The 27,407-nt window shown below is 42.7% G+C and overlaps 1 protein-coding gene across 1 annotated transcript; it reads left to right on the top strand.

The window, feature by feature from the left end:
- Positions 1 to 2,874: 2,874 nt before the first annotated feature.
- LOC142184653 (uncharacterized) lies at positions 2,875 to 26,504 on the top strand. The gene is made up of 8 exons (XM_075259687.1): positions 2,875 to 3,054; positions 8,359 to 9,145; positions 9,857 to 9,938; positions 10,280 to 10,387; positions 15,978 to 16,117; positions 16,954 to 17,039; positions 18,755 to 18,912; positions 20,103 to 26,504. The coding sequence occupies exons 2-8, from the start codon at positions 8,417 to 8,419 to the stop codon at positions 20,255 to 20,257; spliced, it is 1,458 nt and encodes a 485-aa protein (XP_075115788.1). The 5' UTR covers positions 2,875 to 3,054; positions 8,359 to 8,416; the 3' UTR covers positions 20,258 to 26,504.
- Positions 26,505 to 27,407: the final 903 nt, after the last annotated feature.

The following is a 27,407-nucleotide window of genomic DNA, read 5'->3' as shown; positions in this document are numbered from 1 at the left end:
AGCCACGGCTGGATGTCAGTGCAGTGCATACAGTGCACCAGCATCCAGTTGCGGCATTCTGCTCCAGATTGCACCCAAATGAATGGGCCTAGTTGGGAGGGATTGATGCTCCGTGGATGTCCACAGCTAAATCAGCCGCGGAATTTGCCTGAAGAAAGGGCATGTCGCTTCTTTTCTCCACGAACGGGAACAAACCACTTGCGGAAAAAGGAACCTATTGATTTCAATGGGAAGCAGTTTTTGAGACAGATTTTGACGTGGATTCCGCGTCAAAATCCGGACCAAAAAATCCGCATGAACCCGGCCTCAGTGGGTCTGCCCTGGATTTGTGTTTAGGTAGGTTTGTTTATGGGCTCTGGTCTGAAGTCTGTAATATTTTATGAGGTCTAAATTTAAGGCTAGGTTCACACGATGTCTTTTGGCACGTAATGTGGCACATAGACGGCGCGGGAGCTTTGCGGGCCGTATATGCTCCCATTGATTTCAATGGGAGCGTGGATCGTATACGCGGCGTTATTTTGCAGCCGCCGCAAAATCACGGCCGCAAAATAGCGCCGCGTATACGATCCACGCTCCCATTGAAATCAATGGGAGCGTATAAGGCCCGCAAAAGCTCCCGCGCCGTCTACGTGCCACATTACGTGCCAAAATACATCGTGTGAACCCAGCCTAAGAAGTCTGGCCTGGGTCTGAATTTATTAAAAGCAGGAGTCTGGTTTGTGGACAGTAATAATTTAGGGAGTCTGTATTTATTCCTGGGTCCATATACATTTTGGGGTCTTAATTCATGCGTACTGCTATAGAGGTTGGAAATCAGACTTTTGGGCCTATGGGTACTTACTCACAGCCCAATATGAGCACAGTTACTAATATACATTCCAGCTCTCCATCCCACTAATTCATAGATTTGCAAAGTACTGCCAGGAGCCAGAAGTCTCTGCAGCTGACTCTGTATTCACACAGGATTTTTTGGGCTGGATTTTGAAGCGGAATCCGCATCACAATCCGGCTCAAAAAACCGCATCCCATTGAAATCAATGGGAGCTGTTCACTTCCTTTTTCCGCGAGTGGTTTGTTCCCACTCGTGGAAAAAATAAACGACATGCCCTTTCTTCAGGAGGATTCCGCGGCTCATTCCGACACGAACGTCTTCCTTGCGACACTCCCCTCCCGACTAGGCCAATTCATTTGGGCCTAATCTAGAGCAGAATACGCGGCCTCCACGTCAAATTCCGGTCCAAAAAAAACATGTGAACCTGGCCTAAAAGCAGCAGTTGTAGAGATGGGTTGGTCCCATGATCCAGGGTTAAGGCGTCAACCTCAGAGCGCAGAGACTTCTTCCCCCTCTCCATGCTGTGCAAATCTAAGGATCAGTGCGATTGGCAGCTGATATGTATACTAGCAAGTGTGCTCATATTGGCCACAGCATACACTGTCCAAAATTGTATTTGTCTCTATAAACCCTGTTTCCGTAAAGTGGGAGCTATGTATAGCGTAATAGCTATGCCACTGTATATAGACAGGACAGGGTCTATCGTTGCTATTGCACATGGTTGGTCGGATGAAGACAAAGGTCAAGCAAATCCAACCTATAAAGCTACAGTGGTATTACAGCCAGGTGAGGGTAAAACCCCCCCCCCCCCATGAGGCTAAGACCCCACATTGCGGAAACGCAGCTTTGTTACAGATTTTGTTGCGTTTTTTTGAGCTAAAGCCAAGAATGGCTACAAGAGGAACAGGAGAGATATAGTAAGTTCTTATACTTATCCCTTCTACTCAATCCACTCCTGGCTTTGGCTCATAAAACCGCAGTAAAATCTGCAACGAAAAAAGCTGCGTTTCCACAACATGGGGCCTCAGCCTAAGGCTGATGCCAATTGTCTTATGTCAGGGGAAATTCCATCCTAACTCCAAATCCAGCAATCACAATAAAACCTTGGATCAACTTTTCTCCTCCAAAAAGCTAAAACTGTAACCTTTAATATTTTTCCATCCAAGCCCTTCTTGAACTTGCACAATGAATCCACCAGCACATCACGTAGCCTCACTGCTTTTACCGTAGAGAATACCCATCTATGATAAATAAATGTTCTCTGCTCTAGGCATGGAGGATGTCTCCTTCTCACCGTCACCGGCCTAGGTGCACATTGTACACGTTTTTGGCTGCACAAGCCTATCCTAATCCACCAATACATCTTACCAATTGATATTTTGTGAGTTAGGGATGGACACCCCTTCTGTTATTCAATGCAACTTACATATACACCCCTTAGATCCCTCCTAGATTGCACCCTATATTTTTCAGTAGCTCCGCCCTATCCAATCATTCCCTGATATTTTCTGGCTGGACAGCCCCTCTCCTGGGGTGGGGTCCTTGCACCAAACACCTTTACGGTACTATGTACAGTGCTGGTACAGTCATTTTAAGACCCCCAAGCCCTGGGCCTGCTAAGGGGGTGCACAGCAACCCATCAATTTCTGTACTGAGGTAGCCATGCATCCTTATTTTAGGCATATTTGAACAATATTTCGCCATAACACAAACAATTAGAGACAGAAGTGCGCCCCCAGCCATAAACAGCAGTAACAGCACTCCTGGCCATCCCTATTCACTATGGATTCCCCATTACACGCCATCCCTGCGGGAAATAACAACGTAGCCCCGCCCATCCTACAGTTTGCGTTCCAAGCCTCGCTCCAGTTACAAGCGGCAAAAGCACAACTTGGATTTTTAATACCTATTGGCCGTTACAATCCGGGGGCGTGAAGGGCACGGAAGTCCTTGCGAAGTGATTGGTGAAGAAGGAATGATTGGCAAGCAGGGTGGAACGAGAGGAGGAAGTGGCCGCCGGTCACGTGACGCCTTCTCGCATTGGGCGGGAGATGTAGCAAGGCCAGAGCCTCCGACTTGACGTCCGCCGGTCACGTGCCGTGTTGTTGTCGTGACGTGGCGACTCGTGACTGGCACGGAGGTGACAGGGGCGGTGACGTCACGCGGTGACAGTTCTCGTGGTGGCATCGGGGGGACAAGTTTTTGAGGGGGGTCCCTATGAGGTGAGTTTGTCATTTGGAGGTAGACGGGGCGGGCTGCGCTTCTGACGTCGTGTATGTGACGTAGTGCATTTCTGTGTCTTGTTTCGGTATCCGTATGTCTGCAGTGGGGCATTTGCTTGATTTATAGGGGTTAGGCTTCTAAGGTCGTTATACGGGCTGCTGTGTGGTGCCCTGACCTAGTAACATCCCCTGAGGTAGTAGTCTGGCCATCTATGGGTAAGCTTTACCTCAGACATATGATAGTATACCTGTGTTTACCTCGGAAACATAAGGCTGACCCTGTATGGCAGCCTGTCATACACACCAGGGGTATGTACTAATCCTGGCATACCCCCTGTAGTGTATTCTAGTGTAGCCTGGTCATCTATAGGGATGTGTTATTTAGAGTATACATATTATATGTGTATTTTCCTCAGAAATATAAAGATGGTGCTATATGGTGGGCTTGTATTCAGCATTGGGGTTAATATAGTTATTTCGGAAAACCTCCTGTAGTTTAATTTGGTGTAGCCTGACCATCTATAGAGAAGATTTACCTCAGGTATAGGTGTTATAACTGTTTTTACCTCAGAAATAAAAGGCTAAGGCTATACGGTTCTATATTTTTATATACTCCCCATATGGTGTTTTTTTTCATATAGCCAGGACATCTATAGGAAAGCTTCATGTCAAATATAGGTTTTATACTTGAATTTACCTCAGAAATATATAATTACTTCTGTTCAGCAGCTTATGTTGTGTAGTGGGTATATTTACTAATCCTGGTCTACTCCCTGTATTGTTTGTGCATATGTAAATACATGTACAATATATAGGTATATGTATTATACATGTATTTACTTCAGAAATGAAAAGATATGACATCTTGTATTGTGCAGTGAGACAGTCATATGTCATAAATATGTCATCATTGCAATGCAATACCCTTGTCTGGTATCTTGGTGTGGCCTGGCCATCTCTAGGGAAGCCTTATCTCAAGTTTCAGTATCATACCTATAGTTATCTCAGAGATATCAGGTTATTGCTGTAGTGCAGCTTATGTTGTGCATCAGTTTGTATATACAAATCCCGTTGCACTCCTTGTAGTGTATTTTGGTGCAGATTGACAATCTATTGTCAAGTTTATGTATTATACATGTATTTACCTCAGAAATAAAATGTTATTGCTATACGGCAGTGGTACATATTTACTAATCATGATCTGGTCTTGTAACATATCTTGATGTAGCTCGACCATCTATATGGAAGCCTTACCTCAAGCATATGGGTCTTGTATGTATTTACCTCAGAAATATAAGGTTATGGTTATATAGTAGCTTGTATTTTATGCTAATCTTGGCGTATCCCTATTTGGTGGCATTTTCTTTTATGTAGTCTAGCCATTATACAAATTATACCTGTATTATCTCAGAAATGTATGGCTATATGGCAGCTTGTATTGTGCATTGGGTAATATATACTAATCCCGGTGTACTCTCTATAGTGTATTTTTGTGTAGACAGTTCTATAGGGAAGGTTCATCTCAAGTATACAAAGCGTACCTGTATTTATCTCAGAAATATAGGCTTCTGAGCTTCTGGCACATATGTCAGTCATATTCCGTGAGACAACACTTGAGGAATATGGCACAAGTACTGATCGCCAACAGGCAGTGCTTGATATAAGTCGCAGTCTCTTTAGGCTTTGATTACACAGCTATCTAAATGGAGGGCTGGTGCCTATGTGTGTGAACCAGTGCTCCATTCATTTCAGTGGGGATACTACAGATGGAGGCTATGACAATCATGAATGGATCTCTGACCATGCATGTGCACCAGTGCGCCATTCACATGGAGGATTAAGGGGATCTTTCAGGTCCCTGTGATTGGATCCCCAGTGATCTGACACGTATCCCCTTTTCCTGTGTATAATTGTCGTTAGAGGTACAACCCCTTTACGCAGAGTGTCTTGTGCAATGTGTGCTTTGGCAATGGCCACGCTGACTTATAATGTTGAGTCTGTCTAGTGTGCTGGCAGCCAGCAGTGTTGTGTTTGCTTGTTCTGTGTTTATACTACACTACACGCTAAGGAAAAATCCATATATTATACCTATATTACATATATGTTTGTATACAGGGCTGTACAAAAGTTTTAGGCAGGCATAGACTAAAGCAGAAAAGTGCTTTCAGAACGAGAAGGGTTAACAGTTTTTGTCCACAAAATGAAGTGAATGAAGAAAAGAGAATTGAAAATTCCATCACAATTTGCTTTTCTGGGCAGGCACAGTGAAACAAGGTTTACTGATCTTCACATTCACATGGTGTGGGGGTGGAGGGTCAGGGTCTCCTCTTCATCTGTCAGAAACAGAGGGGTGGATGGGACTGAGATTAGTAGGTTTGGAATCCTAAACCAGCAATATGAGGACATGCTGGTGGTTTACGGGCCCCAAACCTGCTGACTGTTTCCTTTTAAGACTGGCATATGGAACAGAAGAGATGAGGCTGCTTTTTGGCTTTTCCCCACTCTACTATTTGAGAATGGGGAGAAGCCTCAGCGTGGGCTTTTTTTCCCCCTATACCTGGCTTGTTGTTAAACTAATGCAAAGTAATAAAACATGTCTTTCTATCATGAGGTACCCTGCTGGGCTTGATTCTAATGACCGGTACCTCTTTAAATATGGATAGTGTATCATTTCGCCTGCCCTGATTCAGGATAATCTGGAATTGACAATAGTGGTGCATGAATGAATGAATGAATGTCCTCCCCTGATAGACCACCATCTGATGATACGTTAGATACATATATAATTTTTTTTCCGTTACTTTATCTATATAGGTGTGAATTATTTTTAGTATATAAAAATAAAAGTTATGTTTTATGTTGCTTTGTAATTGGGTGATCTCAAAGACCCCTTCAAACACACTGTGTATACCTGAAAAAGGTTGTCTAAACAAGTCTGCAAGTCACAAGGCATGGTGCTTCTACCTATGTTATGCCATCTGGAATGGTGGTATGTGTTATGGGGCTTTGGTGCCCCCTCAGAGTACAGAGCCTGGTAGTGAATGGTACCTCTACACCCCCTATAGCTCTGCTGGTCAGACTTACATGATCACAATATGATCATGTAAGTGATAGCATATGCCGAACTATAGCGAGCTGTGTGGCTGTGATGTATCAGACGGATCACTCTTAGTTGAATTTTTTTTTTTTTTTTTAAATATCTACATACTTCACACCATATGGACAGTACATGAGGTCACCAGCAGTGATAGATCGGAGGTAGGTTTGCCATTGCATGGCTGAAGATTTTGGAGCAGGATTGGTCTTGTGGGCCATCACTACCTTTATCTTCCACTTTTTATTTTTAGACTATTTGTTATTCTTATTACTTAGGAAATGAGTTTGCCGAATTTATTGGTTAACTGTCCATGAGTGCCGCCCAGGTCTTCAACCACTTACCTTGTTTTCTTTCACTTCTGTTGCTAATGCTGGGTTTACGCTAATGCTCTGTTTTCCATCCTTTGGGTTTGCTTGTGGACTGGAAAAATAGAAACCCTATCTGTTTAAAAAGTGGTTACTCGTGGACCCCATAGACTATAATGCAATCTGCTCTGTTTACGCCGAAATCGGCAGAGAGAAAAGTCCTACTGGTCTCTGCATATTTTATATGTAATGGGGGACCGAATCCGTATGAGCTTGTGTGAACCGATCGCTACACATTGAGGCATCCTCCTTAGTTGATGTGTACTTAATTCATTATGGACACTTTTAGCGATTTTGCATGTGTGTCACACTTTTTAACGGTTTTGTACATGTGGTTTAACTGCCCTACCTAATTAATTTGTTAGGCTGCCAGTACATTTTTGTGGCTTACTTTTCATGACACCGGGTTCTTTATTAGTATCTTCAGGGTAAACTGTATGAGACGTCTTGAAAAAAATCTATATATTTTTAAGTTCTAGTTTTTCATTCTTTAAACTTACAAACTGATACCATAATTGTTAAAATAATTTATTTGCTTTGTGTTGGCTGTTTGGTGTGTGTGTGTGTGTGTGTGTGTATATATATATATATATATATATATATATATATATATATATATATATACACACATACACACACACACACACACACACACACACACACACACACACACACACACACTAGCAGTTACCCGTGACTTCGTCTATGGGTTGGCGGTGGCGGTGAACTGCTTATATTTCTTGTTCCCCCATCTCTGCCCTCAGTTTGTTGTCCCCTCCTACCCGCGACTTCCTTCGCAGCCCCCCTGACCCTGGCGCGAACCACCTGCAGCGCGGCCCGTGGCCCCCACGTCCCTTTCCTTGCGGCTGCGGCGGGCCCCTCCTACAGGATGGTGGGTCGGGAGGCAACGGCCTTGCTGCTGCGCCTCGGACCCCCTCTTTCCCGCTACCTGTGTCCCCGGCCCTGCCCTTACCCACCACTCGCTCCCCCGGCCCCCTACCCCCATATAGAGATTACAGTGACCTCCTACCTCCCCCCAGCACCAGCCACCCGTGACTCCGGTGACCGTAACCCCCCTCCCTTCCACATGTGCAATCTGTTTCCCCCCCCCCCTGTACGCACCCTCAGCCCTGTGGTACCATTTCCCCCCCCAGCAGAACCCCTCCCTAACCACTACCACCTCCCCCCCATTACACACCACCTGTTGTAACCCCTAAATCTAAATCACCTCCTTTCCCTAGAATACAATGTGGCCTTGCAGCTGTTGCAAAACTACAACTCCCATATATTAAATATTTTTACCATTTTTTGCTTCAAAATTTTTTTTCCCCATTTTCCTCCTCTAAAACCTAGGTGCGTCTTATAGTCCAGTTTAACAGATATTTAACAGATATTTCTTGTTAAGTTACTATATGAAAAAAGAAGGAAAAAAAAATAGAGGATTAAAAAAGTATATATGCGACTGTATGTTTTATTATATTTCATGTGTACAAATCCTGTAGTGCTTTACACTTATCACTATGGCAGTGTTCTGGAATCTTCATTTGACAGTAAATTACTATTCCTTTGAAGTTCTTAAATTTGTAATAAAATTATAAACATCTCAGGTATCTATTGCATTTTTTGTACTAGTACTCTTTGTTCAGAGCTGTATTAGGACTTTTCAGGGATTCCCTTGTATAATTCCTACTCCGGATACAGTCCCTGCACTAGCTATATTGACCCTCATAATTCTTCAGACTGGCAGCATAATTATTTCTTTGCTAAAATATAAGCAACATTTTTAACTTTAGCGCATGTACGGCTTTTAATGCTTAATATTTCCTTGTATTTAATTTCCAGATTATGGGTCATGTGGAGCATTGGTGAGACACTAGCCCTAATTTGAAGTTCCTTCATCATGAGTTGTCCAGAGAAGAAAGAGGAGTGCTCCCCTCCGCCGGCAAAACAGAGGAGAGTTTTGGAGACTGAGGAAAAGAACAATGGAGTTCTTGATCTGCCAGATAGTCAGGAAGCTGAGGCTGCTCAGACTTTATGGGAGATGACCAACTGGAGAGAGAATGCAGAAGATAAGGAGCAACCAGGAAATGTTATTCCACACACTCCAGAAAATGGCACCGCAGAAGAGCCTCATGCGAGGTTACCTGTGTGTACACCGGAAAGGGGAGATACAGGGGAAAGTGCAACAGGAACCCCTCACATCCCTGAAGGCGGTGAAACCGGAGAGAAGAACACAAAAACATCAAAGCAAGACCCTTTAAAAAGGGATGCGGCAGGGAATGGAGAATCAGATGATCAGCGGAGAAGAGGTGCCCAGCCTAGCCTAGAGATAGCAGACAAGGAGGAGCCTGCTGTTCTGTCACCTCTTTCTTCAGATTCAGAAACGGGTGACCATCGATCATGCAGTGAGGGTGATGAATGCTGCATTGTTTCTGTTGGCACCCAGGCTACTAGCACTGATCGCTCCCTGCAGGCTCTAGAGTCAGTGCAGCAGGAGCTAAGGTCTGTGAATGAACGGGCCGACCGTGCTTTGTTACAGTTAAAGCGGCGATATGGACAGCTCAGAAAGCCACACATCCAAAAACGCAACGCTATCATACGTACCATCCCAGGATTTTGGGTCACTGCTGTATCCTATAACCAGTTTGTTACTCTTATATTTTTTTTTCACCTCTCCTAAGCTAATCTTCGTGCAGTCGAACAACTTCGTACAGTAAAGAGCTTTATTTGTGTGTAACTATTGCAATGCAAAATATTTTACTCAGTTTATTGTCCTCAGAACCATGGAAGGAATGGTTAGTAGCTTGTAGTAAGGAAGGGGAGGGGGATATGTATTGAGGAAATAACGTGTCTTACAGTCTAGGTCACTTTGGGGTTCAGTAATGGTCTAAGCTCAGTTGAGTAGTCTCCTAGTTTGGGGCATGTCTGCTTGTACCACAGATCACAGCACTGAAAACCCTAGTGACTAACAGCTATCATCTCATCTCTTATTGGCAGTGCTTCCTTTATATTTCCCATTCCTTTTCCTTTTGAGAACCCCATTAACTTATTGGTGTGCCATTTATTTCAATGAGACAATACTTTATGTAGATGCCGTGAATGTAAACCATAAAGAAGACACTTCACTTATGTGAGTGCTGTGTCCCCTTCAGAGCTAAATAGCAGGGCTGCCTACAGTCGAACCCATTTGATCTGTTATTGATATCTTGAAGATGAGTTATTAAAATTCTGCTTCAGGAAAATACCTTTCTATAGTAATTCTGTTATAAAAGGTATATAATGAGACTTCTTTGTGGAACACCTAATACATAGTATTTTCCTTAAAGTACCACTATTTTAGTTTCTGAATCACCCACAACTTTCTGCTATGATTGATGACCGTGATGAAGACACTTTAAGTTACATGAACAACTTACAGGTAGGTGTATTTATGTAATGAGAATTAATATTTCTGGATTGGACTGACAGGAAACATTTAATGCTGACGTAGGAATTTTATTACACCAGAACGTCTTGCTTTAGACTGAAGCCCCACGTTGCAGATCTTGTTGCATGTTTTAAGCCAAAGCTGAGAATATTTACTAAAGTAATGTAAAATATATATGAAGTTTTTAAACTTCTACCTTCTGCTCAATTCACTCCTGGCCTTGGCTTAAAAAACCGCAGCAAAATCTGCAACAAAAAAAGCTGCATTTCCGCAAAGTGGGGCTTTAGCCTAAGTCGGTCTTTTCTAAACCTATGCCGTGCTCTTTAATTTAGGTAGAGGACTTTACACATCTTAAGTCAAGTTGCAAGATAAAATTCTACTTCAACTCCAATCCTTACTTCAAGAATGATGTGATTGTTAAGGAGTTTCAGTATGGTTCCTCTGGTGAGTAACAACTCTAGTTAATACTATCAGTCTGGTTCATTGGATGGTCATGTGGTCCTCTTCTGTTATGTGCCATACAATGTGTATCATCAAATATTTCACCACTATATTATCCTAGTCATTTTGTTCTCGCATGACGTTGATTCTAGCTTGAAGCAATGCTTACTTTATGTAAAATAATTCAGAGTCTTCATGCTGGCTGTATAAATTGGGCTATAAACTTCTCTCTCCTGTAGTTGTCATATAGTTGTCTAGGTTTGAGTCCATAGACAAGACAGTGCTTGTTCTTTTCAATGATATAGCAACAGTTATTTAAAGAAGTGCGCCAGCCAATTATTTTTGCTTTTATTGGGCAGCATAAGCTGTTATTAAAGAATTATGCAAATGCTATTTTAGTTGATGTGCCATTTTTGGATTGTTTGCCATCTTTGATATCTTCTACTCCTCTGATAGTGGACGAATATTCCCATCATATTTCCCATCATGATTTTGGTTTTGCAGAGGGGCTGGAGTCTTACCACACTAAACTTACTCTACTCTAAGAGCATATTCAGATAACCAACATTCTTTGTTTTCATTCACAGATCAGACTGTCAGGTTCATTTTCACAGACCTGATTCACTCATTGAGGTGACTAAGTCTATGAAAAAACTGGATCCTGTACACATCTGTTAAATACATGGCATGGAATCTAGACTAGTTATATGAATAGAGTGCAAATCCCATCTAAGCAGTTGACAGATGATAAAACTTCCATGTTACTGACCTTACTCCCACTGCAGAATCTTAATGTATTCCTATGTCATGCAGCTTTAATCTTTCACCCCTGCCTCCTGAATATGATAGGTTTCTCCCTGTCTCCACTCTTACAAGCAGGAGGCAGGGCCAGCATTAAGACAGTCTAGAGATTCTGCACACACAGACAGTATTTACATTGTGAGATAGGGCAGCTATAATCATTACATGGACTAACCTGTTATCACTATACTCTTGCTCCCTTTCATACTGCAGACATTATATCTCCAGCAGCAGTGGAGGGGGGTATATAGAAGAGGAACAAAGATGACAGACCTTGGTGGGGAGGGGAAGTGTCTGGTAGCAGCCAGCAAGGATCTATTAGACAATGTCATCCTGCAGTTCACATGATCTCCAATACACATGGCAAACTGATATCCTTTTTACATAGAATAGCGAACTTTAAACTAGTGCTCAGACTGGGGTATACATGGCCCAACTGCCTGTAATAAAAAGGTTAAACTTGTATGACTGCTACTCGGATAAAATAACACAGCTAGAGTATTGTGGTGAGCTAGTGTCATATTTTTAGAAAAACATCTCCCAGAATGCTTCCTTGGGGGCATCCATATTGGAGGCACATGCTTTCTCCTTGCATTATCAGTATAGTTTGCTTTATAGCAACTGCAATTTGTCAGCATGAAAAGTTATTCCCATATCAGTAAATCACTACTGAGATGGGAGCAACTGCTCCCCCTCCTGACCCCTAGAGCAGGGTCTAGGGGAACAGTGGAGTGGTTCTGCTCTATACAAGAGAAAGGAAGCTACGGAGACAGCAAACACAGCTGAGCTAAACTGTTTCTGTGACTCCCATTCTCCTCTATAGGATTTCTTGCAGAAATGTCCAATTCATCTAAATTGGGTTTTCAATAATCCATACACATGCTGCGGAAACCTCTTTGACATGACAGCCTAAAAAGTTCTTGTAATATATCTAGCACTCATGAATGTATCTTTTAAAGGGATCCTTTCATGGGTTTGGGCACAGGCAGTTCTATATACTGCTGGAAAGCCGACAGTGCGCTGAATTCAGTGGAGTGGAGTCGGCTTTCACGATCTTTGCCCTGGGTGAAGAGCTATCGGTGCCGGTACCGTAGCTCTTGATCGTCAGAAGGGCGTTCCTGATAGTCTGTCAGGAACGTCATTCTTCACAGCAGCGCCTTTCGCGCTGTAAAGTGTGAGTGGGGAGGAATGCCTCCTCCCTATTCTCACAGTACTCGTCCATAGATAAGCACTATCAGGAGGGGAGGGGGTGTTCCTCCCCGCTCACACTGTACAGCGCCATAGGCGCTGCTGTGAAGAAGGACGTTCCTGACAGATTGTCAGGAACACCCTTCTGACGATGAAGAGCTACGGTATCTGTACCGATAGCTCTTCACCCAGGGCACAGATCGTGAAAGCCGACAGTGCTCTGAATTCAGCGCACTGTCGGCTTTCCAGCAGTATATAGAACTGCCTGTGCCAAAACCCATGAAAGGTCCTCTTTAAAGGAGCTCTATCACTGGGAAAAGTCATTTTTAACTAAGCACACACTTGCATAGCCTTTAGAAAGTCTATTCCACACCTACCTTTTATATGTAAATTAGTTTCCTGCGAGCATTCCTCTCTCTGCTGTGTGTGAGAGCAGGGAGATGAGTCATCATCAGCAGCCTGTGCTGTACACACAGGAGAGAGACAGTGCTCGCCGAGACTTCTGGGTGCACGCTGGAAGCTAATTAGCATATGAATGAAAATGGGCTCATTTAAAAACTACTGAGGCAATTTAAATAAAAAAGATAGGTGTGGAATAGCCTTTCTAAAGGCTGTGCAAGTATGTGCTTAGCTAAAAATGACTTTTTCCATAAAGCTAGGGTAAGCGGCCACAAGAAAATGGCCGTGGGCATGCGCAGTTGGCTCTGCTCGAGGCGTGACGGCAGAGCCGACTGCGCATGCCTAGAAGTTTGAAGCCCGCGCCGGAAGAAGACGCAGGGAGAGGCCGCTCCAGGCGAAGATAGAGGCGGTGCTGGAGAGTTCTCACAGCATTGGAGATGCCCTCAGTGCTGTGAGAGAACTCATTTGCATACCGACGAAAACTGGGATTTCTACCGAACGGCGGCATGGAGAAGACATCTAATGTTAGAAGAATAGCCTTTCTTAAGGTTATTGCTACGTGTTAGGGACAAAAAAAAAAAATAGCATTTTAATGATAGACTCCCTTTAACGTCTCCATTAAAATGCAGACTCTTCCCCACCTTGTAGGTGAATACAGTCATATCTGTGTTGTTGCAGTATTTCTTGGCCGCTTGCTATTTTTGTACTATTGTTTTACCTGACTTGGGAGATGAAATAACTAGCGACTTATAACTTTTTTGCCATTGTTCTATTTCATCTTACAAGTTCACAGTACTTTGGTAGGAAAGAATACATTGACAACTTAGCCCTCTTGTCATCAGCTGGAATGCAGATAAATAGGGATTTCACTATTTTAAGAGAAAATATATAATTATGCAGAAATATTTTTAAAGTAGTTAATGAAAGGGAGAGGTCCATTCTTGGGATGGTCAACCTTTTGTCTATTTGTAGGGTTTTAAGTGTGTCCCCTGGGGTGTTTAATCGTCAGTGGTGCTGGAGGTTGTCAGCCCCTAAATATTTTATGGTTTACTTGAACAATTTACTCATAAATTATATCTTATAACTATTACTTGTTTTGCCTAAAGAATTGGCTGCTTTACTTTATGGAATTACTTTTGTTTTGTCTAAATTGTCAGGAGTTAAAGGGTTCCCAGGACTAATGTGTTGTTACACACACATGCGCACATACATACATACATACATACATACACGCACGCACGCACATATTTATAGCCATACTTGTGTTAGGCTACTCTGTAGGTTTGTGTTAGGCTAGGTTCACACAACGGATTATGGAGAGGAATTTGAGGCAGTCTTCTGCTTCTGACTCTCCTCCATTTCCAGCCTTATGGATCCTGCAGTGAAAAGCTTAAGCAAACTTTGCTTCAGTGTGGATAATCAACCTGATCCTTGAGTCAAGGTTTCTGCAGCTAAATCCATGGAAAGACTGAGGAGGATGCTTTTTTTTTTTTTTTTAATAAAATAAATGTCTGTCACTTCCTCTCATTGAAAACCATGGTAGGCAGATTCTAGCTGGAAGTTGCAGCTGATTTTGAGGGAGGATCCTAACTCAAAACCAGCTGCAAATTCAGTTGTTAGAATCTAAGCTTAAGGCTAAGGCTGCGTTCACACAGTATTTTTTTGGTTAGGAATTTGCTCACGAAACTGACTCAAATTCCTCCTCCAAAAACTCCTCACCATACAGTCCTATGGGGAGACGTTTTTAGGAGGAGGAATGTGAGTCAGTTTCCTGACCAAAAAACTCTGTGTGAATGCAGCCTAAGGCTTCATGGGACGTCCCGCAGCAATAAAGCGCTGCAGGAAAAACCCCTGGTAGGAACGGATTGTGGTTCTTCCCACAGTGCATTAAACAGAAAGTTCGCAGAGTTTTCCTCCGTGGACATTTTGTTACAATTATACCTATGGGGAAACCCGTAGGGCCCTGGCCTAAAGGAGCTGTCTCGTCAGACAACTTCTCCATCAGAATATGTCCCCGGGTCTAGCGCTTTGTTTTCCAGATTCTGCATCCCTTCCTGTCACTCTGAGTACTGTACTCAGACAGATCATTTTGGCTGCGAGACTAATGATTGCTTGGCATTGGAAAACCACCTCCTGTTTTACAGTAGCGGAACTGATCCAACACATACACCTAGCCTTCTCTCTGGAACGGTTGCTAGACTCCAAAAACCATAGTTACACTAAAATGAGTAAGAAGTGGTCTCTTTGGTTTGACTATATTGCACGCGAATATGTATCCCTGGGCGACTGAATTACCCTTCGGTAACCTTACTGTCCCTCCCCTGGACCCTCCCCGTCTCTGTCCTACTGTATAGTTGATCAAGGCATGCCGTTGAGCTATGACATACTGTTCTCTTTAGTTATGTTTTTGTTGCTCCCCTATTTGCCCTTTTTGGATGAGCCTGTCATATTACATCTTGCTATGTGCTGGCATTACTATTGTATGTTTCACATGCTATTGTTGTGTCCTCGGAATTTCCAGGGTGATAATGTTACCTCTACTAGTCATTTTTGCTTTTACTTTGGCTCTTCATCCCTATGTTCTTGTTTTGTTTCATTTGTGCAATTGAAAAAGCTGTATGTATTGTTTTGTTCTTCTTAATAAAAACTATATTTGAAAAAAAAAAAAAAAAGTCCCCAGGTCCCACTCCTGACATTTCAGCAGAATTCTCATTAATAGCCCAGGACTGACTGGCTCTGTATAGCTGCACCATTTGCCATATCATTAGAACTGACCAGCTCAGCTGTCTATTCACTAAGGGTGTACTGGTGGGAGCTAAATCTGCCATCTAGGGTTATGCTCACACATGTTTATAGTGCTGGGTTGGGACTCCACACACTGACAAATGGCAAAAACTGGTTTTGGTTCTTATAGATAAACCTGTGGTTAGCTGATCAAGATTAAGGTGTGCTGATCTTGTGAAATGTCACGCTGCTTATGTTAGGGAGGCAGTTCTGCTTCTGACAGGGACAGTCTAGAACAGTTTTACCATTGGTGCAGTGCAAAATTTCCGTGCAAGCATTCCAACAACACTCCTGTGTAGACAAGACCTTAGCTGACCCAAACTTTATTGAACTAGTCTTTTGTAAACCAGCATGGAAATGGAAAAGGTTTTCTGTGCAGTACTGTTCATAACTACAATTTTCCATATTCTTTTAATTGCAGGCCGCCTCACATCTCATTCTACACCTATTCAATGGTGGCGAGGGCAGAATCCGTCTTACAGTGGCAAAAACAGTTCAACACCAAGCTTTTTCAGCTGGTTCTCTGATCACAGCTTCCCTGCTGCTGATCGCATTGCAACAGTAAGATATAACCTTTCTTCCTTAAAGGCTGGGACTACGCACACACTTTAAGGACAGCCACAGTCCTTAGAAATATCCGTAAAATGCATTAACAGAAATGATCAAATCTTAAAGCATTCCTCCAGTGAGTGCTCTGTATGTTAGTTTAGTCCACTCACAGGCTGCAGATTTAAAGGGAGTGGATCACCAGAACCTAGCATATCAACCCAGTCCCGCATATAGGTAGCTTAGGGTCACCTGTATGAAATAGTGTTTTTCCTTGTAAATCACTGACTCTGCAACTGAGATGTTGTTCTTTATTAATATAAATTTTAGCTCTTCAAAGTAATGAGGGTATTGCTGCTTACCTCTTTGCAGCAATAACAGCACTCTCATTGCTCCAGAGAGCTAATAAAGACTGCAATATCTCAGCAACAGAGGCAGCGATTCACCTGGGAAAGACGCCATTTGATTCAGGTGACCTTAACCTATCTGCAGGGCTGGACTCTGATATTGATGACCTATCCTTAGGACAACTCTATTGATTGGCTGTTTGAAGAGACTGCAGTGTTCAGACAAGCGCTGCATCCACTTTGCTGCTTACAATGTACAGTGCTTCATATGTCAGCTGCGCTAGGCATTGCATTTCTGCCCCATTCACTTGAGTAGGACTAAGCTTCCAACAAACCATGTAACTAATGCAAAACCATAAGGTCAGAAACAAGGAAAGCTCCTAGTCACAGCAGTGGCAGCCCCAGACATTTGAGCCATATTGCCTCAGCAGACATGGCAGCATCTGAAGTAGTGTTTGGTATTTGCAGTGACTTAACGTAACAATTGGATGTATTTCTCTTAAGATAATCAAAGAGGATCTATGGCCAAATCCTTTGCAGTATTATCTTATTGGTGAGGGCGAAAGTGATGATCATCCAGCTGAAGACAGGTTAGTAATGATGTATCCTAGTGAATTGGCTCAGTAAATAATATTCTGATGTTGGTGCTATTGGAGTTTGTTCACATGATGGATGTTTTTCCTAGCTGAAAAATTCAGCTTCAGGAATTTGAAACAGAATTTTTCCTCTTGACCAAATTTCGGGTCATATTCTGTATCCAAATCAGAACCTGCAGTGCTGAATTTTCCGAATTCAGATCACATTAATGGGAGTAATTAAGTGGAATCCGCCTTAATAACTAGCATGATGCTTGTTTTTTCTGCTAGCTGAAAAATCTGCAAATGAAAAAAAATTAAAAATCTGCCTCCCCTAAGGGTCCATTCGCGCGGAGGAAAATGGTGAGGAATTTGGCTTTTTTTTTTCAGCGCTTAAATTCCACACCAAATTCAGCGCCATTTTCCTTCGTGTGAATGGACCCTTAGAAATCAATGATTTCAGGCGGAAGTTGGAGTTGATTTTGAGGCGGAATCCAACTCAAATTTTGCGTCAGATTCCACTAGGTGAACATACCGTATTTTTCGGACTATAAGACGCACTGGACTATAAGACGCACCTAGGTTTTAGAGGAAGAAAATAGGGAAAAAAAATTTTGAAGCAAAAACTGGTAAAATATTTAATATATGGGAGTTGTAGTTTTGCAACAGCTGCAAGGCCACATTGACAGGTGACCCTGCAGCTGTACGGGGACGCAGAGAGTGTTTTTTTTTGCGGGTCCAGAAGTACTTTTTAGTTATACCATTTCGGGGAATATCTATTGCTTAGATCACCTTTTATTGAAAAAACCCCCCGGTGGTTTATGATATATGATTTTCTACTTTTATATATATATTCTAGGGAGAGGAGGTGATTTAGAACTTTTATTTCATATTTTTATTATATATTTTTAAATCTTTTTTTTTTTTTTTTTTTTTTTTTTTTTTTTACTATTTTATTCCCCCCCCGGGGCTTGAACCTGCGGTCACTTGATCGCAAGTCCCACAAGTCACAAGATCGCAAGGGACATTCTATCTATTAGTATTACGGCTGGTCATAGAGACCAGCCGCAATACTAATACAGCAGTGACAGGCCGGGGAGCCTCATTAGGCTCCCGGCTGTCACCCGAACAGGTCGGCTCCTGCGATATCGCCGCGCAGGAGCCGGCCTGCATCTCTACAGGTACGGGGCCGGTGGGGACCGGCCCCGGGGGAGAAGGGGCCACGGATACTGACCCGGCATCCGCTGTACTAGAGAGGCGGATGCCGGGGAGGGATAGACGCCGGGGCCTGAGACATCGCTGCCCTGCCCTGCATGAAGCCAGCGGCGGGGGGACGGAGGAGCGGAATAGCATCGCCCCTGCTGCTGGCTTCATGCAGGGCAGGGCAGCGATGTCTCAGGCCCCGGCACCTGTAATGGCGTCTATCACTTGCCGGCTTCCGCCTCTCTATTAGAGCGGGTGCCAGGCGCCACATTCGGCCTATAAGACGCACCCTTCTTTTCCCCCCGAATTTGGGGGAAAAAAAAGTGCGTCTTATAGCCCGAAAAATACGGTAATCTTACACATGCAATTTTTACTCATTTTTACACGTACTGCTTTTTCTACACTAATGAAAATGACAAACGTTGGTCAAAAATGCTAATGCATTGGTTGAAGAAGTGTATGCATTGACGCAATTTAGAACTCAATAGTGTAATAGTGTCCTGAAGTTTCTGTTCTGTGTTTTATAGTGATCCGGACAACACAGATGACTGTGTTGTTATCGTTGATGATGATGATGATGAAGATGATGATGAAGAGGAAGATGGAGGGGAGGAGAATGAAGAAGAAGATGATGATGAAAATGATGTACACGAAATTTCTGATAATACAGAAAAACACACAGAAGGTAAGAACCAAAACAGACTAGATGTTAGAAATGAGTCACTGCTTGGGTATAATATAATTTTTACTGTTTACTTTATAATCCCCTGGCCTGGGACTATTGTTACCATAAAGTCAGTTTTTGGGCGTTTCCTGACCAGCTGATATTAATGTGTAATTGTGACTAATTTTGGGTTATCTGAATAGACTTGAATCCATTTAAAGAGGACCATTCATGTCTGACACCAGCAGTATTGTATACAGCTGGAAATATGACAGCGTGCTGAATTCAATGCACTGTCAACGTTGCCGGTATGTGCCCTGTTCCCAGAGATATCAGGGCTGTTAGTTTTGGCTGTAAGGGCGGGCTCTACAGTCTTGTGTAATCACTGGGTGAGGAGGTACTCTCCCCCTTAGAGTACTCTTCCATATCCTTACATCCCAGCGATGACGCCATGCTATAAGGCTCGCCTTTCTGACAGTGGAAGGATATTCGTGCCAAAACTTAACAGCATTGTCATCTCTGGCATTGGGGCGCATACGAGCAAAGCTGAATTCCGCTCACTGTCCACTTTCTAGTGGCATATAATATGCCAGGGTCGGGGGGGGGGGGGGGGGGCTGAAGCTGCAATGAGCACTCTCACCAGGTTGATTCAGTGCAGATCAGTAGTTAATGTAGGGACACGTAAAGCAGCCAGCTGTTAAATCCTGTATTCTTGTAGGGCTGAATAAAGGACTAACTCCTAATGAATATTCATCAGGAATTAAAAGGATTTTCTGAGCTGGGACAAAGGCAGGCAAGGATGTAAAATAACAAAGGAATCCTAGCTTACCTGCAGAGTTTACACTGCTTCAGAGCTCACTGATAGTGCTTGTTTACTGGGCTGCAGTGATGTCATGTCAGCAACATGTGACCACTGCAGTCCATCTTGGGTGTTAGTAATGCACTGATTCCACCTGAGGAATGTGTATGTATGCCTCGATGGATGTGTCCCATGTGTGCCATTGTATTGGTTTTCAGCCATTGGCTTTCATTGTAAAAAATCTTAAGTACAGTGCAGTATGCTGGGTGCAGGGTTGCCTATGGATATATTGTCTAGTGCACTGGGAGCTTTCTTGGCGTACTCAAAGGATGTCAAGTAAAAGTGATATGGCTGTTATTACAGAATGGATGTTATACGATACTGGTGTCATGATATTTTATCTGCTCCTCAGGTACTGATAACGATGACGACGATGATGATGAGGAGGAGGAAGAATCTGTGCCTGAGGAAATGGTGGAGTCAACTGTTGTTGATGAGACAGATAACATTGTATTGGATGCAGATGATTCAGAAAACTCCTCAGAAGATGGTGGCGATTCTGAGTAGCATGCAAAGACGACGTTGAATAGCTAAATAATTAGTAGGCACAGGGAATCCTTCACCCCACTAGAAGGCGAGTTGCACTACAGGGAGTAAGGTGTGTAGGAAACTTGGTGAATTCCACTGGTATAGGAAAAATATACAAATACTTGCGGGGCTTCTCATACCCGACTCCACAAGCATGTCTGATCAGGGACAACCCAATTTATATGCTTTTCTAGTTAACGTAGTGGGAAAGTGGACATCTGCTTCTATCCCATTGCAGTATCCATAGCATTTGCACTGCAACGTAGGCACACAGGAGCCAGATTTAATCTGAAATACTGGATTTGTTAAGGTTGTACTCTTAATTTAAGAAGAAAAAAAAGAAGCTATTTTATCAGTAAATTTTAAGTGTTTTTTAGGTAAATAGATATTTACATTTTTTATAATTCAGGGGTTTTGTTTTTCTTGTTTTCTAAGCTTAGATGGGCGCCAACAAATACTGCCAAAAAAAAAATTAAAAAAAAAAAAAAAGCACCAGGTAGTGCTCTGCAGGCCACTATTTTTATTTTTCTTCCACTATTACACAGAATTGATTTGTAAAGTAATACAGGTTTGGTCTTTTCATTGGTCAGTTCTATTTATTACTTCATTGCAATTCCACGTCTGTGGACCTTAACCATACGTTTTTTCATGGCAAGCTTCAGATCTCTCTCTCTTTACATGGCCCAACACTTCCTCACATGGACCACGCCTATGAAACCTCAGTCCTGTCTTACTCCGTTGACACTTCGCAAAGCTGTGTCTGTTCTAGCACAATAGTGTGTACACTGGCTTACTGTGTATGTGTGTATTTATAGAAAGAGAGGTGATTGCTGAAGAACTTGGAAGACCATCCTGCTTGTGTGCTTAGTAGTATGTGATACAGCTAACGCTCAACACTTTTGGAAGTTGGCCCACCGTGCTGTAAGTAGTTGCAGCATGTTGGTTAGCAGATGCACAATCCTGTTTTTATGTTGTAGATCATAGTTTGTTTCAGCAGCGACTTATTTCTCACTTCTACAATTTCTGTGCAGGCCACGTTTTAGCTAAATGTAATAATACTGCACCCTGGTGGCAGCTATGTGGTCTTACAGACACAAGTCACTTGGCATGAAAGCTGCATATTTGAGCAACGCGATATCTATTCTTTCACATACATGGCACTTGGTAGGATTTGCTTATCCCATCATTTAATCCCACTGGAAGGGGCACCTGCATCTGCACGTAATACCGCCCAGCAAGGTTGATGGTGTTTCTATTTTCACCGTATGTCATATCTTTTTATTGTAATGTACTCCAAGGCGATTTTTGGTTGTCAGGAGGAGTCAAAACAAATAAGATGTGCATCATTGTAGGTGAGAGCGGTGCTTTGGGTCTCAGCTGGCATTCAGTTTAGAAACTGTGGGGTAAAGGTTGCAAAATGCTTCATTTTCTGCTGCTAGGCAGTGTATTGCTCAGGATTATAGTGCACTGATTATCTATAGGACAGCCTGTCCTCTCCATATTTTATCTTTCTTGGCAACCTGCACTGCAAAATGTTAACACCCTTTTTGTGGAAAATATATTCTTGTATATAGATTGTATCTTAATACATTTCTGCTAGTCTTCTCTTCATTGTTCAGTAGGCTACCTGCGTAGCTGTTTTTGCGTTTTCTTGCTCCTGCTGTTCTGGGAAGACATTTGCTGTGAATGTGGGAGATATGGCCTTCCTTCTTCTGTGTCATTTTCTATCGCTGCCAGGATTAAACTCTCAGGGCAAATAGCCCTGGAATTCAGTTCTGGAGGTCTATTCTCCAATGTCTTTCCAGGATGACTGCCCATGACAACATCCTGATGAATGGCACAAAGTAAAAGAGGACTCTATAAATTTCTGTTTGCTAAATAACTGTTTAATGTGGCACATGTGGAGTTACCCTTAAAAGAACCGCAGTGCTATTGAAGCATCGCTTGGCCTTGAACACAATTTCACTTGAATAACATGAGTAAATATATTTTCAAGACTCTCAGTATCTTACCTTGTAACGATTCAGAATTACAGCTTGTCTTACAGATGTTACATTCACAGTTCTGCTAGTGGTGGGTCATGTGAAGTCTCCTGCCAGTCCCTGCTGGTTCATTGTCTGCCCAGAGCTTGTTTATACATTGGAGCATACTCTATAAAGCATACCTACAACTATAGAACAGCTTTTTATAAATGAATAGTACAGGTGACTATAAGGATCTCTTCTCACTGAACAGAGGCGTATCTTAACACCTTACGCCACCAGTCATTTTTCGTTTTTGACTCCCCGCCTTCCAAACCCTATATATATATAGTTATTTTTTTTCCCCATTCACAGAGCCTTATATTTGTGTGGTGAATTGTTCTTCATTTCTTCATAATGGCACCATTATTTATTTGTCGAGGTGCCTTTAGAGCCCCCTCATGAGGGTTCTGATCCCAGTAGTGATGACTGCTGCTGCACCTCTTATAGCTATGCCCCTGCTACTGATAGAACCTGTTTATGTATCTAGTCGTGCACACTCAAGTCTATGGGAAGCAGAGAAGGAGCAGCTGCCAGCCTTTTGATTTATTGCCTCATTCTGCAGTGAGGTAGATTATCTTACAACATATAGTAATGTCATAGTAGCTATCTCACTCACAGTGTTGAAGAGTATGTGCAGCTGTGGCATCCTCCTACTTTCTCCATAGGCTTCTATGTAAGGAGTAACTCCACTTGAAAATTGAAGAAGCATATTTCCTTAACAAGATATATTACAAAGTTTCTGATATTCACATGAACTATTCATTTATGAAAAGTTGTATAATTGGAGGCGCACTCTACTGTTATGAGACTTTGCTTCTATGCGAGGCTTCATAGTTGTCAGTGCAGCTCAACAAGTATTGTAAATGTGTCATGTTAAGCTAGGTTCACAATAGCATTTGGGTTTCTCTTCTACAGGTCTGCTTGGGGAAACCTTTTCTTCTTCCTCCAACATATTGTTGTTTGGAAGGTGGAAGGGACCACAAGGGCCATCAGGTCCAACCCCCTGCAAATGCAGGTTTCCCTTAAATCATCCCAGCTAAGTATTATCCAGAATTCGCTTATAGGTTTCCATTGATGGCGAGCTCACCACTTGCCGTGACAGCCTGTTCCTGAGAGGCAGTCTCCGAATGGTCACACAATGCTAATGTGACCGATGCCTTAATTAGAATAGATAAAGCTACTGATTTACTTAAAAAGAAGGTTATCTCTGGAAATAAATGCTAAAAGGTAGCAAGAATTCTAGTTCCTTTCACTGTTTGATTTAGGATTATGCTGAAAATGCTGCCAATCGACTGCAGGATGTAGTAATCCTGTAGAGAAAATGGGTTGACTTCCTGCTGATGTTCTCCATCTTTTGCTTGGAGGCGACTGAGAGGGTGTGGCTTAACCACGGGGGGCCAGACTTAAAGGGAGTGTATCAACAGGTTGTTTTTTTTTGTTTGTTTTTTTTAAATCAAATAGTGAAATATGACTTCTGTTTTCATGTTCAAATTTGTAGATTTCTTCTATTTTCTGTATATGATTATGGGGACGGCAATCTTGCCTCTGCTTCTCCTGCTCACAACAGTCTCATGGCCTTAGGCCACAATAGATTGGGACTGAGAGGCCTATGGGAGAGCTCATGGAGGTCATGCTCTGTAGTGTGTGGCCAGAATTAGCTATTTGTGGAGGGTCTGTTAACATCACTTGGCTCCGGTAGTGACCACCAGAACTGTAAATGTCTTAGCTGTGACTCAGGATTAGTACCAGACAAGTAACTTCTTTAATAAGGCTGGCCATACACAATAGATACTGTAGCTGCCAGGCGAACAGTGTTTTGGTCAATCGCTGTCTCTCTCAACTCCCCTTTACGCATCTACGCTCTGCTCTACCAACTGTGCATGTGTTTTCAGTATGAAAAAGTGAGTTTGCTGCTGACAAAGGGAATCTTATCAGGGCGATTTGGGACACTAAACCATGCACAGGTTCCTAGGGACCTGGGGGTTTAGTAACCCAAATCACCCTGATATAAAGACTCCAGTGCCTGCTGTAAAAATAAAAAAAGCTTTATACTCCCCCTGCTGCTGTCCTCCCCAGGCTGGCACACTTCTTTAATAAAGCCAATGGTGTATACCTTGGCTTCAGTGCACATGCGCTGTACCACCACCAGCACTTGTGAAGTGGAGCCGGGGTGTACGTTCTTGGCTTCAGTGAAGAACTGTGGAGGTGGTGGGAGCAGCAGAGGTGAGTCCGATGAGTCTCATCAGGTTCCGCTGTAGGGAGGTACAAAGGTTTTTTTTTTTTTTTTTTTTTTTTTTTTAATGTGGGCACGGATGGATTTAAAACAGAATGATTTGGGAAACTAAATCCCCCGTCTATAAGGACCTTTGGGGTGGTTTAGTCTCCCAAATCCTTTAAAATCCCTTGGCAGCTGCATATCTCTTATGAGAATAAAGGGATCAGGTATGTTAAAATCCAGCCTGACATTTTCCACTGGGAAGGATTGGAAGGCCACCATACACATAGGATGGTTGGTGAACCGCTCCAAAATCAGCAGGTTTCTCCGACATTTATCCATGTACCAAACATTTATCTGTGTATGACCAGCCTTCTATTTTATGTCTGTGTTACTTCTGTAAATAACTTGTAAAATTTTGTTCAAAGGTGATCTGATGTTTTAGCTGCCAGTTCTGTTATGCAAATAACTACCCATAGTAGCCACGAACTATGTGTGAATCCATCTTCCAAAATACACTAAAAATCAAGTCTTTAGTCCGGAAGGATCAATCCCTTCTTTCCTATGCACAATAAACATTTGTTATTATTTAGTGTCTTGGTCATAGTCCACCTTACTAGTACAAATACCTCACAATGAGGTTTTACTTAAAGGGGTAACTTGCTGATCGGTGGTGGGACCACCACTGATCATGAGAACTGGTGCTTTGCACTAAAATTTGACTGCTGTTTTATGTCTGTCTCTGGCGTTCCCTTTCAGTCCCCCACCGATCAGCAAGTAAACTGCTGTGACTGTTATGCCCCTCATTCAGTGTCCGTCATTTTAGCCCAGATGATGAGTTTTTCCATTTTGTTTTTGTGTTCTGTGTATTATGTTATGGTTGATGTAACAGTAATGCTGAAAAAAGACTTTACTTCCCCAAACGCACACAAAATCAATGTTATAAGGAGCATTTTGTACTAGTTATATTTCATATGTAAGGCTGTGGTGTTGTCTGTACTTTTGTATGTTGGTTTTTCTTTTTTTTTTTTTGTGTGATGTATTTTTTTTTTTATTGAAAATTTGCTTGAGCAATCTCAATAAATACCTTAGGTAAGCAGTTTCAGCAAGACACGTGGTTTCTTAAAATGTCCAATAATGATTTGTGATATTTGCATAGATGCTGTCTGTAGGCGTCCATACACATTACACTAAAGGTGATTAAAAATTGACAATCTCAACAACAATAAAATATTGTTGGGTATAATTTTTACGTAATTCACAAATGATCTTTCCCTGAAAGAACATTTCAAGAAAGGTAATTCATCCTTCACCTGGTGTCACTGAAAATCTGCAACTGGTCAACCATTAACTTATTTGTTTCTGCCATTTCTGGCCACCATTAGGTTAGCTGTCTCCATCTACCTATACACTGTGCTGTTGGGGCAGTGATATGAAAGGGATTTTATCACTAGAATCCTTTTTTAAACTGAATACACATGGGAATAGCCTTAAGAAAGGCTATTCTTCTCTTACCTTTATTATTCCGATCCACGCCGTCGTTCCTTAGAAATATCTTAATTTTCTTTATGTAAATAAGTTTTCTTGCAGCACTAGGGGTGTTTCCCAGCACTCAAACAGCACTAGGGACATCCCCAGTGCTGCTTGAATACTCTCCAGCGATGCCTCCGTCTTCGTCTCCGCCTTCTTCTCGCGCGCTCCTCTTCTCTGCATTCCAAAGTGCTTACTGCACATGTGGCCACTGGAAAATGGCCGAGTGCGCCGTTCGACCATAGGAAAATAGCCGACAGACATGCGCAGTCGGGGGTTTGGAACGAAGAGAAGAAGGCGGAGAAGAAGACAGACCATCGCTGGAAAGTTTTCAAGCAGCACTGGGGGCCAGTGCTGTTTGAGCGCTGGGGAATACCCCCAGTGCTGTAAGAAAACTTATTTACATAAGGAAAAAAAGATATTTCTAAGGAACGGTAGCGCGGACCAGAATAATAAAGGGTAAGAGTAGAATTGCCTTTCTTAAAGGGGTCTATCAGCGAAATTATGCTGTATGAGCCCCACATATGCGTGAATAGCCTTTAAAAAGGCCATTCAGGCACCGCTAATGGTATTTTAAACCTCCCCCATTTTAAAATTAAACCATAAAAAATATATGTAAATTATACTTATCATGCACGCTGGGCGGTGATGCACGGTCCGACGTCATCTTCTGGCACGCCTTCCTCTTCTTTCGGCGACGCCCTCCAGTCCTGGCTCTTCCCTGGCTTCATCGTCCTCTTCTTTCGGCGGGATTGGTTCAAATCCAGCGCATGCGCAGTATCGCTCCCTCCGGAGCGCTACTGTGCAGAATCCGGAGGGAGTGATCCATTTTTCCCAATGGCAGTTCGCAAATGTACTGTGCATGCGCAGTACGTTCGCATAGTTCTAAGGGGAACTCGGTATGCTCTGTTCCCCTTAGAACTATGCGAGCATACTGCGCAGTACGCTTGCGAACTGCCATTGGGAAAAATGGCGCCGGAGTCTGTGCAGTAGCGCTCCGGAGGGAGCGCTACTGCGCACCCGCCGGAATTGAACCAAGCTCTCCAGAAGAAAAGCCTGAAAGAAGAGGTCGCCGAAAGAAGAGGTAGGCGTGCCAGAAGATGACGTCGGACTGTACATCACCGCCCAGCATGCATGATAAGTATGTTTTTATGGTTTTATTTTAAAACTGGGGGGAGGTTTAAAATACCATTAGCGGTACCTGAATAGCCTTTTTAAAGGCTATTCACGCGTATGTGGGGCTCATACAGCAAAATTTTGCTGATAGAGCCCCTTTAAGGCTATTCCTAAGTGTATTTAGTTTAAAGAGGTATTCTAGTGATAGAATTCCTTTAAAGGGATTTTCTTGGACTTGTGTATT

The sequence above is a fragment of the Leptodactylus fuscus genome, chromosome 11, assembly GCF_031893055.1.
Source record: "Leptodactylus fuscus isolate aLepFus1 chromosome 11, aLepFus1.hap2, whole genome shotgun sequence".
Classification (NCBI taxonomy): Eukaryota; Metazoa; Chordata; class Amphibia; order Anura; family Leptodactylidae; genus Leptodactylus; species Leptodactylus fuscus.
The sequence above is the reverse complement of the archived record's forward strand: the minus strand, read 5'-3'. Positions and strand labels throughout refer to the sequence as shown.